This window comes from Giraffa tippelskirchi, chromosome 8, assembly GCF_054371585.1.
Source record: "Giraffa tippelskirchi isolate mGirTip1 chromosome 8, T2T-mGirTip1v1.2.pri, whole genome shotgun sequence".
Taxonomy (NCBI): domain Eukaryota; kingdom Metazoa; phylum Chordata; class Mammalia; order Artiodactyla; family Giraffidae; genus Giraffa; species Giraffa tippelskirchi.
The window spans coordinates 12816425-12836247 of NC_137282.1; the positions used below are offsets into that span (position 1 = coordinate 12816425).

The 19823-nt window shown below is 41.8% G+C and overlaps 1 protein-coding gene across 4 annotated transcripts in view; it reads right to left on the minus strand.

Moving 5' to 3' along the window:
- The window catches only part of KCNU1 (potassium calcium-activated channel subfamily U member 1), a 144703-nt gene that overhangs the window by 84233 nt on the left and 40647 nt on the right, over nt 1-19823 (minus strand). For all 4 annotated transcript variants that reach the window (XM_081523437.1, XM_081523432.1, XM_081523433.1 and 1 more), the window contains 8 exons: nt 17806-17911; nt 15875-15957; nt 14721-14790; nt 13396-13548; nt 5251-5363; nt 4792-4860; nt 1200-1289; nt 967-1061 (listed from right to left, as the gene is read on the minus strand). In XM_081523437.1, the coding sequence (XP_081379563.1) occupies nt 967-1061; nt 1200-1289; nt 4792-4860; nt 5251-5363; nt 13396-13548; nt 14721-14790; nt 15875-15957; nt 17806-17911 (779 nt within the window). The remainder of the gene's footprint in view (nt 1-966; nt 1062-1199; nt 1290-4791; nt 4861-5250; nt 5364-13395; nt 13549-14720; nt 14791-15874; nt 15958-17805; nt 17912-19823) is intronic.

The following is a 19823-nucleotide window of genomic DNA, read 5'->3' on the forward strand; positions in this document are numbered from 1 at the left end:
GGGCTAAGCAAGTTTACGCCTGCATTCAGATCGACTACCACTCAGGGGAAGAGAAGAAGCTTAGAGAGAAGAGTCCTGACAGAAAATTCAAATTCTGAATTAAACTTAAATGCTGAAACACTGGGAATTAACCTAAACCATCTTTAATGTACCTGAAAGAGACTAAATTTTAAACCAGAAGGGACTAAATTACTGTGAGTTCTCGAGGTTAGCTCTTCCTTCCGTTAGGTGGTAAGCGTTTGCTGGTGAGCTATCCAGTTCAATTTGAGTAAAGGGGGAAAGTTTCAGTTCCTGATTACTTTGTCAGAATGAGAAAATTTTACATTCCTGACAATCCGCAAAGGAACAGAGTCCTCAGGGAACAGTTCTGTTCCCAACGCTAGAAGAAATGATAACTATGCCCTGTGACAGGGGTGTTAGCTAATGCTACAATGGCAATCGTATATTGTGATATAAATGTGTCAGTCAGATCATGCTGTACACCTTAAACGTATGCCATGTTGCATGTCAAAGACATCTTAATAAAAATTAAAAAAAAAAAAAAAGGTAGAAATGGTCATGAGGGGTCACCCTTACGGCCCACCAAGCAGTCAAATAGAGGCTGAACTTTCAGACTGAAGGTGGGAAAATACATGGAGAAAACGCAACAGGCTTATCGCCCATGTGCCTGGGGCTGAGTGGGGAGGTGCCTCCAGCTGGCTCTATTATCTTGGATAAAATTACTGCATCTCTTCCAGAGCTCATATGTCTAGCCTGTGAATGGGTTGTACTAGAAAACTAGAACTAGTAAGGTTTCTTCCAGCTCTAAAAGACAGATTCTCAGGTCTGGGATGCCCAGTGGGGAAATATCTGTCCCTTCTTGGCCAAGTTCAAGCGGATCCCATCTTTTAAGAGATGAAGACCCTCCCCTTTCTTTGGCCACCCCCTGCCCCGAAGCTGGGCTGAGGACACAGAAAGCGCACTTGCCTGTCGCGAGTCGATTCTTGCTTTTGCAGTCACATTTTTCAATTAGCTCGGGAGTCTGCACATCGCTGTGACAGATGGCACAGTAAAAGAAGGCTCTGGACAATGAAAGCAAATCAAGAATGACTTGCGAGGTTTCACGCAGAAGCAGCACGGGGCTGACTCAGCCCGTCTGCCATTAAGTTGTATTTGCTTTAGGGCTTTCTCCCCGTAAAGTGATTAAAAAAAAATTTTACCTTTTGACATCCTTTGCAGATTCAGCGATAAAGAACCCCAGTGTGTTCTTACGGAGCTTAACTTGAGCAGGTGGATTTAGTATCAGCCCACTGGAAACAGAAAATAAAAATACAGTAATTTCCCCCTCAAAATTCTGGGGCAATATCTGTTTTTACCAATGGATTCTCTAAGTTGCAGAGTTAATAGGACTCAATCCCCTTTTACTGATGGAAATTTACAGTAGAAAATGTGGATTTGACTGCATTTAATTGATCCATTGCTGACAAATATCCTGAGAGGAAGCCAGGTCAAAACTCAGTACCTGAGCTGCATACATTCCCTAGACTATGCCCTGAATCAGAAATAGTCAAAGCAATGCAGATACAGGAAGCTTTGCTAATTTGAGATATCCAAAGCCAAAGAGGCCAAGGCCACACAGTTGCTAGTCTTACGGTCATTCTAGTGGTGTACATCCTTAGGCTATTTGCCCTTTAGATTAACTATTAATAGCTGGATTCAAGAGTTCCTTTTATTGGCCAGTACAATTTTTAAACTCATGTCTTTGACTTCGCTTTCATCTATCTTGATTGTAAGATTTTTGAAAGCAGGAACCACATGAACTGTTTCTATTTCTACACTACTTGAATATTTTGATTTTGTTTTATTATGGTTTCGGTGTTTGAAAACGCTGTCTTATAAATTTCAACCATGATATTTTTTGATGGGCTACTCCTTTGTGACTGTCTGAATTCCTCGATTTCTTCTGTTTGTCAGCTCTCCCATTTTTATTTCCTTTAATTTAGACCTCCAATATGGTGAGGTCTTATAACCCTATGCCTTCCCTCACTTTGTTTGTATGTGATCAAAGTTCTCCTTTTGTCCTTTAAAGCACACCCTTCCTATTATATTCACATTGGAAAGAGGTCAAGTCTTCGTCTGGGCAAACCTTAGTCTGTCGTTAGGATAGTCCAAAGTAACGTGCAAGTATTAGAGCCTTACAAAAATAAAAGAGCTTGTGCAACAAAAGCTCTTCAGCTCTATGCCGAGAGTAAAAGGTGCTGAATAGCTGTGTTCAAGTAGATTATTATATGAGACACCGTGTAGCGCTTTCTCTGAATACTGACTGACTAACACATACATGGAATGATTGCTTTTAAGTCTGAAAAGGAAAGTGCATGGATTTGTGCCTCCCTACTCCAATATCATGCACTGATGTTCACTACCCAAGAAGCAAATGCTCAAGTTGTATCTTAATATCTCCTTTTTTAAAGGCAGGGTCCTCTGAACTCAAATCGAATACTTAGTTATGAAGATACTGTCATGATAACTTCTCTGGTTGCATTTGCAAGAAAAGGTGAACTTTTTCCAAAGACTTGCCCCCATCTTCATGAATCACGACCAGCTGCTCTGTTAGAAAACGCTGCCCCCTGGAACAGACTCAGAAAATTCTTTGACTAGGGTCTGATCCAGCTTTACCGCTTACCAGGTAATAAATTATTCCCCAAGACAGATTCTAAGGATTACCCAGGGCTTTTGCACATCCTAGAGTCTACTCAAGTGTATTAATTAGAAAAGAAGAGAAAAAGTGAGGAGAGATTGGTTTCCCCCTAGTTTTTCAATATACTTGCCTAAAGCCCAGCTTTGAGTTGCCCTGCTTTCATTCTGTGTGATGACTGTGGTGGATTTAGCATAGCTAGGTGATCAGAAGAGCTCCGATCACATAAGTGCCCAGACTGAGTTCAGATTCTCGCTTGCCCCTTGGGTGTGGTGTGAGCTTGGGAAAACTGTTTACCTTTTCTTAGCTCCTCCTCCATAAAATTAAGCAAATAATTGTACCCTTCTTACAGCATTGTAGTGAGGATTAGGGAGTTCATGTAAGTGAAGTGCTTATAGCAGTGTTGGTCAGGAACCAGCAACCATGTAAGACTGCTATTACCAATATCTTTGCCAAATCAGGATTTTATTCTTTTGATGCAACTCTGATTCTTTGGTGAGAAACCAGAGTTAAATCTATGTCAGAGTAGGTGTCTCTCTCACTGGGGGTAGATGTCTGCTAGGAAGTACATAGCACCAGAACTTCTTGAATATACGTGGAACTTAGCTGCTCACTCAGGTTTCCGGTCCACAGTGTCCTAACAGTCACCCTAATAAAGTTGATAGAAATCTAGGATGTTAAATGTGGAAACAGTATTAAGAGTATTTGGCCCAGTCGTTTCTGACTGCCAGTGAACAAAAATGACTGTATCATGGAGATTCAAAACCAACTCACAGATTTGGGTTTTATAAGTGGTATTTTTGAATTCCATGTCTGTTTCTCAGAAGTGGGGTTTTGAATTCTCTGTCTTTAAAACTTTGCAAATAATTCTGATGCATAATCCCAGTCATTGAAAACCAAATATGTTAAAACCCGATCAGATGTTAAAACCCTGATCAAGCTTGGGCTGCTCTGAAACTCAAACTGCCCGGCCTGTGAAGTAAGACACCAACCTCTTCACTCGCATCTATTTCCAGCAGAAAGGGAACCTGGACATGGGTTTAGATTTTGAGATTTTCGTGAGCATGGTGGAATTGTTAAATAAAACACAGCAGCCAGAGGATACCAGTCTTCACTCTCCTTAAGGGACTTGCTTTGTGACATGCCCTGCTGAGTCCTTTCGCTCAGACACCTTCTACACTCTCTCTACTTGACACATTATTCCTTCTTTCTAACTTTTCAGATACTTACACTGATATCATTCAACATTACTGAATTTTTAAGGGTTTCCTATGATTCTAGGTTCCTGGTAATGTCAGTCTTAGAGCTGGAAGTGATTCGAGGAATTCATTAGCGTGACTTCCTCACTTGACAGGTGATGGACACTTCTCCAAGGCCACTACAGAATCAGGTTCTGAACTCAGTCTATTGAGTCCAATTTAATTCAGAATTAAAGGAAGTTTTCCACTAAAAAAACCACCGTGTTTCTTGTTTCCCATTCCATTTAAGCCCTGCTTTTTCTTGTTTTTCAGCATCTTTTATCTCTATATTATTGTGGCTGATTCTGGATTTTCTTTTTTTATTGTATGATCACTTCTCAACTTCTTATATTATCCTATACGCATTTTCAGGAAATGCTGATGGTCTAATAAGGGTACCTCTTTCTTTCATCTACCTTATCAACAGGTAGATGCTTTGCCCTGTAGGTCAGTCAAATCCCCATTTTTTTTTTTTCATATTTTGCAGATTAGTTTCTAAGGCTAGAGTTTGTGGGAACACTTTGATCACCAATAATTCTATTTCATGGTATGATCTATGGTCAAGCCTTATAAGATCTGGGACTATATTAAGAGGAACAGATCTGAGAAGGTGATCCTGTCCTCTCTCTCTCCTGATCGTGAAAGACACTGGGGCAAGACCACCGCAACAGACACAAAGCCCTTGCCCACCCACTAGGGTAACCTTTGGAACCCCAGTGTGTATAGACAGTATCAAATGCACCACAGCTGCCTGGGTGCCTGAGAGGCCAGCTCTCACCACAGGGCCACAAGCTTAGTTACGGCTGTGTCTCTGCCGAAATCATAATCTTTAAAGAGTGTCCTCAAAGAATCTGAAGAGATTCGAAGCCTCACTGATACCAGTAACCGTGACAGGCGGACTTGTGCTCGATGGCGATTAGCATGAGGTGCATCTTTGTGAAGCAGAGCCTAGAGAGAAGACAAGGAGGGGTGAGGTGAGAGAGGACAGCAGAGCACCGGTCCACAGTCATACGAGGGAGGGGTGACGTGCTGGCTCCGTGCCTGGGAGGACACCGCCCCCTCGGCCGGGGGAGGGCCTCTCCAATAGGAAACGTCCTCTGAACATCTGGACATTGGTGGAGAGTGAATCCCCCCCGGGGCAGCTCACAGCCAGGGAGCCAACTGGGACAGCCACGAAGCTGTCCCGCACAGACTGCAGCCCCCAGTCCAGGCGGCAGACGCTCCGCCTTACTCACCCTTAGGCCTTCGAGGCCTGCCACCAAGCCTACAGCGAGCCCTCCGTGAACTCGGGAAAGAGTGCCTGGCACGAAACCAAGGAGAGGTTTTCCCTTCACTTACTGGCAAGCATCAGGAAAGCTCATCCCAGCAAAGTCATTGGAGAGACGTTGTGTCAGGATTTTATTCTTCAGGCCGTTGCAGAAAAGCTTCTGCCAGGGCTCGTGAGGAGAGATCTGGAACACACAGCCAGGCCACGGGAGGCAGGGTGATGTGGAGTTCACGGTCTGCTAGTTCAAGCTGCATGTTCTGCCCAGTACCAAACCAGTACCCACTGGCATTCAGCTCCCGGGAAGGAGATTTGTCGGGACTTCCCAGGTGGTCCAGGAGTTAAGACTTTGCCTTCCAATGCAGGGGGTGTGGGTTTGATCCCTGGTCAGGGAGCTAAGATTCCATGCGACTTGTGGCCAAAAAAACCAACACATAAACAACAGAGGCAACAGTGTGACAAACTCAATGTTGATTCTAAAAGGGTCCATATAATTTTTTTTTTTTTTAATGAAAAGAAAGGAAATTTGTCCTCATGATTAGCTGGACAAATGTCAAAGGAAGAAGTAAAACTCCATCATACATCTCAATGATTCCCAGAACGAAGAGGGAGCATCATGATTTAATCATGCCTGCTGCAAGAAATGAATTCTTCTTCCAATTATTTCAGCAGGTAGACTGGTTTTTGAGTCAGGAACAACAAGATGGGAAGGGGAAGGTGGAATCTAACTTATCTCCTCCTAGGTATGGCTGTTTAAGATTATTTTAAAAAAATATTAGTTTCCTACTCACTGACTAATCATATACCACAAGGATGAAAATATTTATGACTTCTGCTCAGGATCAGAACTCTTCTTGGTTCAAATAAACTCAAAAAGCCGTCCCAATGCATGGAAATGACAATGTACAAATCAAGGACAGCAGTGGGTTTCTAGACAAAGGGGGATGTGATGGAAGGATTTCTTTGTCTCTCAGAAAAAGCTAAATGTTGTTCTCGTCTGTGCAAGACCCCCCGGGATTCTGTTTTTCTCTATTTGCATCCTCCTCTTCTTCCTCCCCCTGCACCCGTAAGAATCACCACCACGCTGCTCTGAGCAGGAGAGGCCCCTTAAAGCCCAGAATTTCCGATGAAGCCTGGAACTTCTAGGAACTGTGAAACACTTTGGCGCTGGAGAGTTAAGGCCAGCCCAGAAACATGCCTCAGATGGCTATCTTGTGGTTTACGAAGAAAAAAACAAAAAGAAACAGATGAACAAAAAAATTCTGCCCTGCTAAAAAGGACCACTCCTTTCCAGCATACCTCATCTGAGTCCCAAGCTGCAGGCTCTCCTGCGTTTTTCCATTTTCTTTTTTTTTTAAATTACTATTATTATTGGCTTCACTGGGTCTTCACTGTGGTGCACGAGCTCTCTCTAGTGGGTGCATGAGCGTCTCTAGCTTTGGTGCCCAGGCACAGTGTGGGGGGTCTTAGTTCCCTGACCAGGGACTGAACCTGCATCCTCTGCATTGGAAGACGGATTCTTAACCACTGGGCCACCAGGAAGTCCCCTCCCACTTTCTTAAAATCCTTTCGTGAAGACGGCTCACCTCCTTGGGCAGTTCAGGCCACGATTTAAGTCCTCATTGACTACAGAACCTGGCTTAGTGCTGCCAACCCAAAGGTTTCAGATTTTGCAAGAAAGTAAAACTCTGATGGCTTGGCAGGTACAGAATCTGCCTGCAATGCAGGAGACATGAGATGCGGGTTCGATCCCTGGGTCAGGAATATCTCCTGGAGGAATAAGTGGCAACCCACTCCAGTATTCTTGCCTGGAAAATCCCATGGACAGAGGAGGCTGGTGGGCTACAGTCCATGGGGTCACAAAGAGTTGGACACAACTGAGCACATGGCCTAAAAAATAACTGTAGATATGAAGATTTCTTGAGTCGTATTTTTTTAAATCAGAAAAAGGAACAGGAAGACAAGATAGACTTGGGATTTGGATAGTAGAATCAGGGAGTTCAAGTAAATCAGTTGGATTAAATCTAATCCAAACTTAAGTTTAAGGCAATGCTCTGCGCCCAGAACCAACCAGAAATGCTACTGGGACTACAATTTCTCACCATATAATCAATATAGATTAGGAGAGTCAGAATATGTGGTACTGACCCAAGGCTTTCTAATTTGACTGCTCAGAAGTTTTACAAATATTAACTCAATACCTGGGAAAAATCAGGTCACAAGTAGATTGCATGCTAAGTTCCTTCACTCATGCCCAACTTTTTGCAACCCCATGGACTGCAGCCTGCCAGGCTCCTCTGTCCATGGAACTCTCCAGGCAAAAATACTGGAGTGGGTTGCCATTCCCTTCTCCCTGTGATCATCCCAACCCAGGGATCAAACACACGTCTCTTATGTCTCCTGCATTGCAGATGGATTCTTCACCAGTAGCGTCACCTGGGAAGCCTATAAGTAGATTAGCAAGTCTTATTTTACAGATGCAGAAACTGTCAGAGAAAGTTTAAATGCCTCATACGAGCAAAGTGGGCCATAAGACAGTGGCATCCTGACCATTAAATCTAAGTTAATAGTTTAATTAATTTTAGTTAATAAGTAATTGAATTAATTTTAGCTAACTTAATTAATTTAATTAATTACAGAATCTAAAGTGCCAGAGCAGAGTACAACATGAGACAATTTTGCCCTGACCCTGACCAGTTTAGAATTCCTGAAAGGGGGTTTCAGACTTCAACCCCCTGAACAACAAAAGATCATGACCCCAAGTCTCCCTTAATTCCTAAGAAGCCACTGTATGAATATTGACAAGCGACCATCATCACTGAGGAGGTTCCAACTTAGACAAACAAATGATAAGAAAGACCAACAACAAACAATGACAGAAAACAAAGCCACAACAGGGCAAGTTGTTCATCTGTACCTTCTGTATTTCCACGAAGGAGACAAAGTCTTCATGTAGAGTTCACACTCTATTTTCTCCAGATACTGAGAGTAAAGTCATAGTCACCACAACAGATATTGCAGTTAATTCTCGCTTTTCTAAGCTTACAACTCACAGGCAAAGACAATGTCCTCACCAGCCACTTTCTGGGTCACACACAGTGACCACTAAGTGAAGGTTAAAGTTTGTTCACTGTAGCATCACCAAAGCTCATTCTGACTGCCTGATGGCCAGTTCTGCTTCTCCGTATGTGTGTGTGTGTCATGTGTTAAGTTGCTTCAGTCGTATCGGACTCTTTGCGACCTTATGGACTGTAGCCCACCAGGCTCCTCTGTCAGTGGGATTCTCCAGGCAAGAACACTGGGGTGGGGTGCCATGCCCTCCTCCAGGGGATCTTCCCATGCGGGATCAAACTCACACCTCTTATGTCTCCTGCACTGGCAGGCGGGTTCTTTACTACCAGTGCCATCTGGGAAGCCTCATGTCCTTATATTCACAGAAGGAATTCTGTGGTTTCCAGTGAGCATTTTGCTGCCAGAGTAGCTTTTGACTCTCACTTCTTTTGCTTTTTATTTACAGTACTGGTGAAGGAACCAGAAAAGGAATGCAAATTTTTTTTAAATTTATTTGAAAAAAGGAAATAAAGTGCAAAGAGAAGCCATAAATAAAATTGAGTATAAGAAGAGGCAAATGTGGATGCATAATTAGATGGAGAGAAAGGTCACTCCTGGAGAAACTTTGAGTTTTCCAGACCCAGCTGAGCATTAAGAATACCTTTCCTGGAGCATTTCATGGGGATGGCATTTGGAAGGCCATGCTATGTGGTATCATATTTCATCCTGGTAGTCCAATGAGCCACTTAATTTGTCTCAAGCAAAGGTATCAAAAGACCTGATGTAGGAGACTAGGAGTAGATATCCAACAACCAGAGGTGCAGGGCACAATAGTAAGATTGTAAGTCAGACAATTCTCTGTCTGCTATTCATAAACTTATTATACAGTCAGCTAACTAGCTTCCACAACTGGGATACTCCCTTGAAATACTGAGAGAAACATCATTTCAGTTCACTTCAGTCACTTGGTCCTCTCCAAGTCTTTGCGATCCAGTGGACTGCAGCACACCAGGCTCCCTTTCCATCACCAACTCCCGGAGCTCAAATTCATGTCCACTGAGTTGGTGATGCCATTCAACCATCTCATCCTCTGTTGTACCCTTCTCCTCCTGCCTTCAATCTTTCCCAGAATCATGTCTTTTCCAAAGAGTCAGTTCTTTGCATCAGGTGGCCAAAGCATTACGGCTTCAGCTTCCTTCCAATGAACATTCAGGACTGATTCCCTTTAGGATGGACTGGTTGGATCTCCTTGCAGTCCAAGAGACTCTCAAGAGTCTTCTCCAACACCACAGTTCAAAAGCATCAATTCTTTGGCACTCAGCTTACTTTAGGCTCTAACTCTCACATCTATACATGACTAATAGGAAAACTATAGCTTTGACTAGACAGACTTTGATGGGCAAAGTAATGTCTCTGCTTTTTAATATGCTGTCTAGGTTGGTCATATCTTTCTTCTAAGGAGCAAGTGTCTTAATTTCATGGCTGCAGTCACCATCTGCAGTCATCTTGGAGCCCAAGAAAAGAAAGTCTGTCACTGTTTCCACTGTTTCCCCATCTATTTGCCATGAAGTGATGAGACCAGATGCCATGATCTTCATTTTCTGAACGTAGAGTTTTAAGGCAGCTTTTTCAATCTTCTCTTTCACCTCATCAAGAGGCTCTTTACTTCCTCTTCGCTTTCTGCCATAAGGGTGGTGTCATCTGCATATCTGAGGTTACTGCTATTTCTCCTGGCAATCTTGATTCCAACTTGTGCTTCATCCAGCCTGGCATTTCTCATGATGTACTCTGCATATAAGTTAAATAAGGAGGGGGACAATATAGAGCCTTGACATACTCCTTTCCCAATTTGAAACAAGTCTGTTGTTCCATGTCTGGTTCTAATTGTTGCTTCTTGACTTCAGATTTCTCAGGAGGCAGGTCAGGTGGTCTGGTATTCTCATCTCTTTAAGAATTTTCCACAATTTGTTGTGATCCACACTGTCAAAGGCTTTGGTGTAGTCAATAGAGCAGAGTACAAAATGAAGCAGGGCAAAGGCTTTAGTGTTGTCAATGAAGCAGAAGTAGATGCTTTTCTGGAATTCTGTTACTTTTTTGATGATCCAGCAGATTTTGGTAATTTGATCTCTGGTTCCACTGTCTTTTCTAAATCTAGCTTGAACATCTGGAAGTTCTTGTTTCACATACTATTGAAGCCTAGCTTGGAGAATTTTGAGCATTACCTTGCTAGCATGTGAGATGAGTGCAACTGTGTGGTAGTTTGAACATTCTTTGGCATTGCCTTTCTCTGGGATTGAGATGAAAACTGACCTTTTCCAGTCCTGTGGCCACTGCTGAGTTTTCCAAATTTGCTGGTGTATTGAGTGCAGCATTTTCACAGCATCATCTTTTAGGATTTGAAATAGCTCAGCTGGAATTCCATTACCTTCACTAGCTTTGTTCATTGTGATGCTTCCTAAGGTCCACTTGACTTCACATTCCAGGATGTCTGGCTCTAGGTGAGTGATCACACCATCGTGGTTATCTGGGCCGTGAAGATCTTTTTTGTATAGTTCTTTGTGTATTCTTGCCACCTCTTCTTAATATCTTTTGCTTCTGTGAGGTCCATACTTTTTCTGTCCTTTATTGTGCCCATTTTTGCATGAAATGTTCCCTTTGTATCTCTAATTTTTTTGAAGAGATCTCTAGTCTTTCCCATTCTATTGTTTTCCTCTATTTCTTTGCATTGATCACTGTGGAAGGCTTTCTTATCTCTCCTTGCTATTCTTTGGAACTCTGCATTCAGATGGGTTTATCTTTCCCTTTCTCCTTTGCCTTTCACTTCTCTTCTTTTCTCAGGTGTTTATAAGGTCTCCTCAGGCAAGCATTTTGCCTTTTTGCATTTCTTTTTCTTGGAGATGGCTTTGATCACTGCCTCCTGTACAGTGTCATGAACCTCCGTCCATTGTTTTACAGGCACTCTGTCTATCAGACCTAATCCCTTGAGTCTATTTGTCACTTCCACTGTATAATCATAAGGGATTTGCTTTAGGTCATACCTGAATGGTCTAGTGGTTTTCCTTAGTTTTTTTCAATTTATGTCTGAATTTTGCAATAAGGAGTTCATGATCTGAGCCACAGTCAGCTCCTGTTCTTGTTTTTGCTGACTGTAGACGGCTTCTCCATCTTTGGCTGCAAAGAATATAATCGATCTGATTTTGGTATTGACTATCTGGAGATGTCCATGTGTAGAGTCTTCTCTTGTGTTGTTGGAAGAGGGTGTTTGCTATGACCAGTGCATTCTCTTGACAAAACTCTGTTAGCCTTTTCCCTGCTTCATTCTGTACTCTAAGGCCAAACTTGGCTATTACTCCAGGTGTCTCTTGACTTTCTACTTTTGCATTCCAGTCCCCTATGATGAAAAGGGCATCTTTTGGGGGTTTTAGTTCTAGAAGGTCTTGTAGGCCTTCATAGAACCGTTCAACTTCAGCTTCTTTGGCATTAGTGGTTGGAGCATAGAGTTGGATTACTGTGATATTGAATGGTTTGCTTTGGAAATGAACAGAGATAATTCTGTCACTTTTGAGACTGCACCTAAGTACTGCATTTTGGAGTCTTTTGTTGACTATGAGGTCTACTCCATTTCTTCTGAGGGATTCTTGCCCACAGTAGTACATGTTATGGTAATCTGAATTAAATTTGCCCATTCCAGTCCATTTCAGTTCACTAATTCCTAAAATGTTGATGTTCACACTTGCCATCTCCTATTTGACCACTTCCAATTTATCCTTATTCATGGACCTAACATTCAGGTTCCTATGCAATATTGCTCTTTACAGCATTGGACTTTACTGCCATCACCAGTCACATCCATAACTGGGCATTGTTTTCACTTTGGCTCCATCTCTTCATTCTTTCTGGAGTTATTTCTCCACTCTCCTCCAGTAGCATGTTGGGTAGCAACCAACCTGGGAAGTTTATCTTTCAGTGTCACATCTTTTTGCCTTTTCATACTGTTCACGGGGTTCTCAAGATAAGAGCACTGAAGTGGTTTGCCATTCCCTTCTCCAGTGGACCACGTTTTGTCAGAACTCTCCACCATGACCCGTCCATCTGGGGTGGCCCTACATGTCACGGCTCACAGTTTCATTGAGTTGGACAAGGCTGTGGGCCATGTGATCAGTTTGTTTAGTTTTCTGTGACTGAAACATCATATATATAAAATGTATGACACACAGTAGGCATTCAACATGTGGCTGCTATTATTATTGCTGCTGCTACTGCTAAGTCGCTTCAGTCGTGTCCGACTCTGTGCAACCCCATAGACGGCAGCCCAGCAGGCTCCGCCGTCCCTGGGATTCTCCAGGTAAGAACACTGGAGTGGGTTGCCATTTCCTTCTCCAATGCATGAAAGTGAAAAGTGAAAGTGAAGTCGCTCAGTCGTGTCTGACTCTTAGCGACCCCATGGACTGCATAGAACACCCCAAAAGAATCTGTAAAATGACATTTTAATTATTACTTGTGTAATTATTTTTCTTTGATGAAAATAATTATTTATTATTGTTCATTACTTTGTATTTAACTTATATTTTAATATAGAAAATCTCCACTAATAACATTTATTTTTATGTCCATTTTCAGTAATTCAAATTGTTTCTACATTTACGAATACATTTAGTTTCATAACATCATGGAGTACAAGGAGGAAGCAGAGTTATGGTTTCTATTTTGCAAGTAAATATTTTTAGACAAGGGCTTCCCCCGTGGCTCAGCAGCAAAGAAACCATCTGTCAATGCAGGAGACGTGGGTTCGATACCTGGGTTGGGAAGATCCCCTGGGGAAGGAAATGGAAACCCATTCCAGGATTCTTGTCTGGAGAATCCCATGTCCAGAGTTAGCCTGGTGGGCTACAGTCCACGGGGTGGCAAAAAAAAGCATCAGACATGACTTAGTGACTAAGCAACAATAAGAATTCTTGGGCAAGAATCAGGCAAATAACTTCTTTAAGCTCAGTGTGGTACCTGGGACTTCAGTCCAGATCTCTCAACCCCTTCTCAGCTCAAGTAGAAGTCAAATCTCATTTCTCGGGGCCTTCTTGCTTTCCTCAATTTTTATTTTCTATATCTGATTTTAAATTGAGGAGGATGTGGGGACAGAGCCAAGATTCAACATCAGTTTACAAGGTTACCTTCTTGTTTTGCTCAACAAATAGAGACGTCAGGAAGGTACACAAGCCTGGCACCAAGCAGCCCTGGGCGATGAATCCAAGCTTTAGTTCAGCAAAGCAGATGATGTTGTCGCCAGTGTTCCAGTTCCAGCTGGGGATCTTTGGCAGAAAGGCCTGTTTCAGGGTAGAAAGTAAGAGAAACAGTCTCTTGGACACAGAAAACAAGCTAGTAACAAGCTAGTGGCCATCAGTGGGTAAAGGGAGGGAGTGACAGGACAGGGGCAGGGAATTCTCTTAACATCAACTGCTGCGTATAGAGTAGACAAGCAACAAGGGTATGCCGCACAGCAGAGTGACATACAGCCATGACTCTGAAATAACTTTAAACGGAGTATAATCTATAAAAAGACTGAATCACTACATCATTTCACAACATATACAAACATTGAATATTGTACACCTGAAACCAATATGACACGTTACATCAACTGTAAAGTACTGCCGTCTATTTCTCCCTTGAGATTTCTTCACATGTGCTTCATAAATTTAGGTCCTCCTATGTTGGTGTCATAAATATTTACAAATGTTATATCTTCTTGCTGGATTGACCCCTTTATCATAGGCAATGCTCTTCTTTTAATCTGATTAAAGTCTTTGTTTTAAAGTCTATCTTGTCTGATACAGGTACAACTTCTTCAGATTTATTTTGTTTTCCGTTGGCACATAATATATTTTTCCATCCCCTCATTTTCAGTCTTGTGTGTGTCCTTATTTCTCCTTTTCATTAGAGTTTTTTTTTTTTCTGAGGTTTAATCTTGTTCTTTTCTTTGAAACATATTCCTCTGTTTCTTCCTTTCATTTGACTATCCGTGCTGGTTTCTCTGCATTAGATAAAATAGCCATCTCGCCTAGTCTTGAATGAGCAGACTTGTGCAGTAGATGAATTTCATTGTTCAACCCCGCCCTAGCCCTTGGTTATCTCTCAAACCTTTGTCCTTGTCCAATCTGCCTACTTATTTTAGTGGCTCTCAGGATTTAAGGCTGTGTCAAGACCTGTCAGTGACCCGAACGGAAGGATCTGAGTCGGTATCTAACTTCAGGATGACCGGATTCCAGACCATCAGGCAGCTTTTAAAGTATATAAACATAACCCTTGCCAAATTGATATTTTTATGTGATTAATAATCTTAATGAGACTCCCGGTTTCACCTACAACTGGCAAAAACGTTTTGTGTGTAGAGCCACTAGAAAGTAGTAAGTTCATATATTACTTGGAGGAGCTAAAGTTCATCTAGGTCTGCAGACCAAAATAGGAGGAGACTGAACAGGCTATAATGTTGCAGTACCTTGTTATGGGACTGAAGTATCTGTATGATGACCCTGGTGTTAGGGTAATAGTTCTTGATAGAGAGCACCCTACATAAATAACAAATATTCTCATTAGTGATGTGCCATGTCTAACATCTTTGTAATATAATTCAATTCAAAGTTAAACTGATGTGTGCATAAGTACAGGAAAAGCACATATTATGAAGTTCTTTGTTATGATCTTTAATAGCACACATGGAAGAATACTATGATTTTCGTGACTTAGCAACTTATATCTATTGTAAGGTCAGCTCTTGGTATTAAGGGACTGTGGTCATCTAGGACTGATTCTTGAGGAGGAATTTTCATACACTGTAGCTTTCAAACTCAAACACATTAATTAAAAAAAAAATAGGGACCAAATTGCTGTCTATCATTGAAGTAGCTCATAGACTGTCTAATGCAACTTTCTCAAAACAACTTTTACAAAATAAGAAACTAAGATTCTTCTCATATTTACTGCATAGCACAAGTTTCTCAGCTGTTCCTTGCTTTTTGTAGAGTCACCTTCAGCTATATACCTTTATTTTTCTATGAGGGCCAACAGGTTATCTGGGTTAGGTACAATGGCATTGCCATCACAATGATCATTTAAATCTGTTACCACAAATTAAGCTCCTGCTTATGGATAGTTCAGTTCAGGATGGTAACACTATCCAAAGCCATCTTGAAAATACGGCCAAGAGTCAAAAGTGCACCATACTGAACCACACACAACCTTTCACTAAGACTCCTAGAAAAAACCCCAGTAAATAAAGTCTCTGAATAAGGTTCACAAATCACACATGCTATCTTTATTTTTGAGGCGACGTTAGTGAGAAAGGCGCTATCTGAACAGTTTATCAGTTATCTGTATGTTTGCTTTTTAAATTTACACAGCTGTTATTCATATAGAACTCCAGGAAAGTAAGTGGAGAAGCCCATCAACATACAGGAAACTCTGTTTTGACTTCCTTTTTTCATACATCTGCAGCCTCTAGGGGCAAAAAATAAGGCAGAAACCTGGAATATGATGAATCCTCTATGCTATGATAGATGACACCTGTTTAGTCCTATGTACTGGGCTTTATTTTAAAGGAGAGAAAATGAAGAGCAGAATCTGAGCATGTAAGACACAGCACCGGCTTCTTACCTCATGATGTTTGAAGAGTCTTCAGCATGTGAATCACTGCACAGAGGGTTGGCTATGATCAGGCACGCTTCTGCAGAGTCCACCTATTCTTCAAGATGAAACGGCAGTCACCTTGTTAATTGCATGGACCATGCTTGCCTGTTCCCGTCGGGGTTTGCTTAGGGCTCCCTCACCCGGCGCATGCTTAGTCACCCAGTTGTGTTTGACTCTTTGCGACCCCATGGACAGTAGCCCGCAAAGCTCCTCTGCCCGTGGAACTTCCCAGGCCAGAATAGTGGAGTAGGTGGCCCTGGAGTAGAAGATCCCTACTCCGGGGATCTTCCCGAACCAGGAACTGAACCTGCGTATCACGCATCTCCTGCATCGCAGGTAGATTCTTTATCACTGAGCCACCTGGGCAGCCCATGGTTTTGTCATACAATTCCAGTGAGAAAGAGAGCACGCTCGAGAAGGACTGGGGATGAGGGTATCTGAGAGAGGTGCCTTGGATGGATCAGGGTCCCCGACACGATGGACATTGCTTTAAAATGGGAATAGTGCATAGTGATACTTTTCCTATCATCCAAAGACATCAATTTATGAGCAATAATGAGCAATAAGGCCTTTGAAGCAATTGCCTTTCAGGTTAGCAAAAAAAAAATTTACTGAAGAGGTTCTTATCCCAAGTTGCAGGGATGAGAAAGATTATTCTGCCTGTGTCAGTTTTTGTTTCACTTCTTTGTGTTGACTCTATAGATCTCTGCTTTAAAAACTGAAGGTCATCGCAGCACTGTTTATAATAGCCAGGACATGGAAGCAGCCTAGATGCCCATCAGCAGACGATTGGATAAGGAAGCTGTGGTACATATACACAATGGAATATTACTCAGCCATTAAAAAGAATACATTCGAATCAGTTCTAATGAGGTGGATGAACCAAAGAATACATTCGAATCAGTTCTAATGAGGTGGATGAAACTGGAGCCTATTATACAGAGTGAAGTAAGCCAGAAAGAAAAACACCAATACAGTATACTAACGCATATATATGGAATTTAGTAAATCAGTAAAGATAACCCTGTGTGTGAGACAGCAAAAGAGACACAGATAAATAGAACAGTATTTTGGACGCTATGGGAGAGGGCAAGGGCGGGATGATATGGGAGACTGACAATGAAGCATGTAAATTATCATATGTGAAATGAATCGCCAGCCCAGGTTTGATGCATGATACAGGGTGCTCGGGGCTGGCGCACCGGGATGACCCAGAGGGATGGGATGGGGAGGGAGGTGGCAAGGGGGTTCTGGAAGGGGAACACATGTACACCCACGGCAGATTCATGTCAATGTATGGCAAAACCAATACAATATTGTAAAGTAAAAAAATAGATAAATAAATTAAAAAATAAAACTGAAGCTTTTGGTGTATATGATTCTGTGAAACCTAAAACATGAAAGGATGCTGGCCTTGATCTTAAATGAAGGATGTCTAGAGGGTTTGTATCTGTCTTAGTGTCAGCTTAAATGGGATCTCTGCTATCTTCATTCATGCCCTTTCTATCAGAGGGCTTATCGGTGTGTTTAGAAGTTGGTGAAAGCTGCAGACTCCTTGAAATCTGACATCTGGTAAGTACCGTACTTGGACTTCTGCTATCCACAACTTTTCCAGATCTATTAGAATGATAAAATCAAACTGTTTTAGATAGAGATTTCAGTGAAATAAAAAATAAAAATATAAGTGTATGTAAACAGTGAGATTGGCTTGGTATTTGTCAAGAAGGATTTGAAGTTCAATTGCTAAAATTTCCCCTATGATCAGTTTTTTAAGTTGAGGAGGTCATATTTCCCCCAGTTTAAGAGTCTGGAGTAATACCTTCGGGAAGAGCAACATGCTATCATCTTAATCGCTGCAGCTGAGGGAAATGACAAGGAGGAGAAGAGCTAGATCTTACCGCAACTCGCCTCAGATCCTCCCACTTCAGCGCAGACCCAGAAACGAAGGTTGTATAGGCCATGTGGCGCTTAAATATGGTTTCCAATTCCAACGAAGGAAGGACCCTGGACAAAGGATGCCATGCCAAAGATGAAAAAAGAAGAGTGGCTTTGGTTTAGAGACTGTTATATTATTTAGTGCATTTAATAAAAACCCTAATACTCTTGGAAAATATCCATCCTCCATTACTAATTCCCATGCTCAGGTGATTCATGCTGCTGCTGCTGCTAAGTCGCTTCAGTCGTGTCCAACTCTGTGCGACCCCATAGACGGCAGCCCACCAGGCTCCCTGTCCCTGGGATTCTCCAGGCAAGAATACTGGAGTGGGTTGCCATTTCCTTTTCCAATGCATGAAAGTGAAAAGTGAAAGTGAAGTTGCTCAGTCGTGTCTGACTCTTAGCCACCCCATGGACTGAAGCCTGCCAGGCTCCTCCGTCCATGGGATTTTTCAGGCAAAAGAGTACTGGAGTGCGGTGGTGATGTTGATACCATTAGTCTAATTCTAGGAATAGGTCTGGAGCTCAGGTACATCAATCATAGTGATGTGAAAAAATACAAATTGGATTAATTCAAAAAAAAAAGGGGGGGGAAATTACTAAGAACAAGGAAATTCAGGATCAGATGAGAATATTTCAATTACTCAAAAAGACATAGCATTTTAAAACAACTAAGTAAAATAGTTTCTAAATATGCAAACATTTTAACAAAACTAGAGAGAGAAATAGATGAATATGCCACTGTAATGAAATATCTCAATGCATCTCTCTCAATTATTAACAGATCAAAGGGAAAAATGATAATCAAGTTTGATATTTATAAATTCTGCAAACAACTTTAGAACAATTTTTATTGAGGCAAAATTGACAATTAAAATTGTAGAAGATTTAGTGAATCTGCCTGCAATGCAGGAGACCTGAGTTCAATCCCTGGGTTGGGAAGATCCCCTGAAGACTGGAAAGGCTACCCACTCCAGTATTCTGGCCTGGAGAATTCCATGGACTGTATAGTCCATGGGGTCGCAAAGAGTTGAATACAACTGAGCGACTTTCACTTTTTCACTCTAGTGTATGACATGATTTGATAGATGTATATACTGTGAAAGATTCCTCCCATTTAGTTAACACATCCATCACACCTCACACATTTACCTTTTGTGGGGGTGACAACATTTAAATTTTACTCTCTTAGCAATTCTATTATCCTATTACACTATTCAATTATACAACAGTGTTATCAACTATGGTCACCATGTTTTATGTTAGATCCTCAGACTTTATTCAACTTAAAACCGAAAGTCTGTACCCTTTTACCAAACCTCTCCCTATTTCTTCCAATTCCCAAACCTTGGCAAACCATCTCTCTATTTTGTTTCTGTAAGGGTGACATTTTTTTAGATTTCAGATGTGATAACATGTTCTAATTTAACAATATGGATGAATGGAAGCTTAATATACAAAAGTCAATTTGCTTTTTTATACCAAAAGTAAACAACTAGAAAATACAATTAATAAGACACTGTTTCCAATACTATCAGAAAATATCAATTACCTATAAATACATGTCATATACACTTCAGTTCAGTTCAGTTCAGTTGCTCAGTCGTGTCTGACTCTTTGCAACCCCATGAATCGCAGCACGCCAGGCCTCCCTGTCCATCACCAACTCGTGGAGTTTACCCAAACTCACGTCCATCGAGTCAGTGATGCCATCCAGCCATCTCATCCTCTGTCGTCCCCTTCTCCTCCCACCCTCAATCCTTCCCAGCATCGGGGTCTTTTCCAATGAGTCAACTCGTTGCATGAGGTGGCCAAAGTATTGGAGTTTAAGCTTCAACATCAGTCGTTCCAATGAACACCCAGGGCTGATCTCCTTTAGGATGGACTGGTTGGATCTACTTGCAGTCCAAGGGACTCTCAAGAGTCTTCTCCAACACCACAGCTGAAAAGCATCAATTCTTCGGAGCTCAGCTTTCTTCAC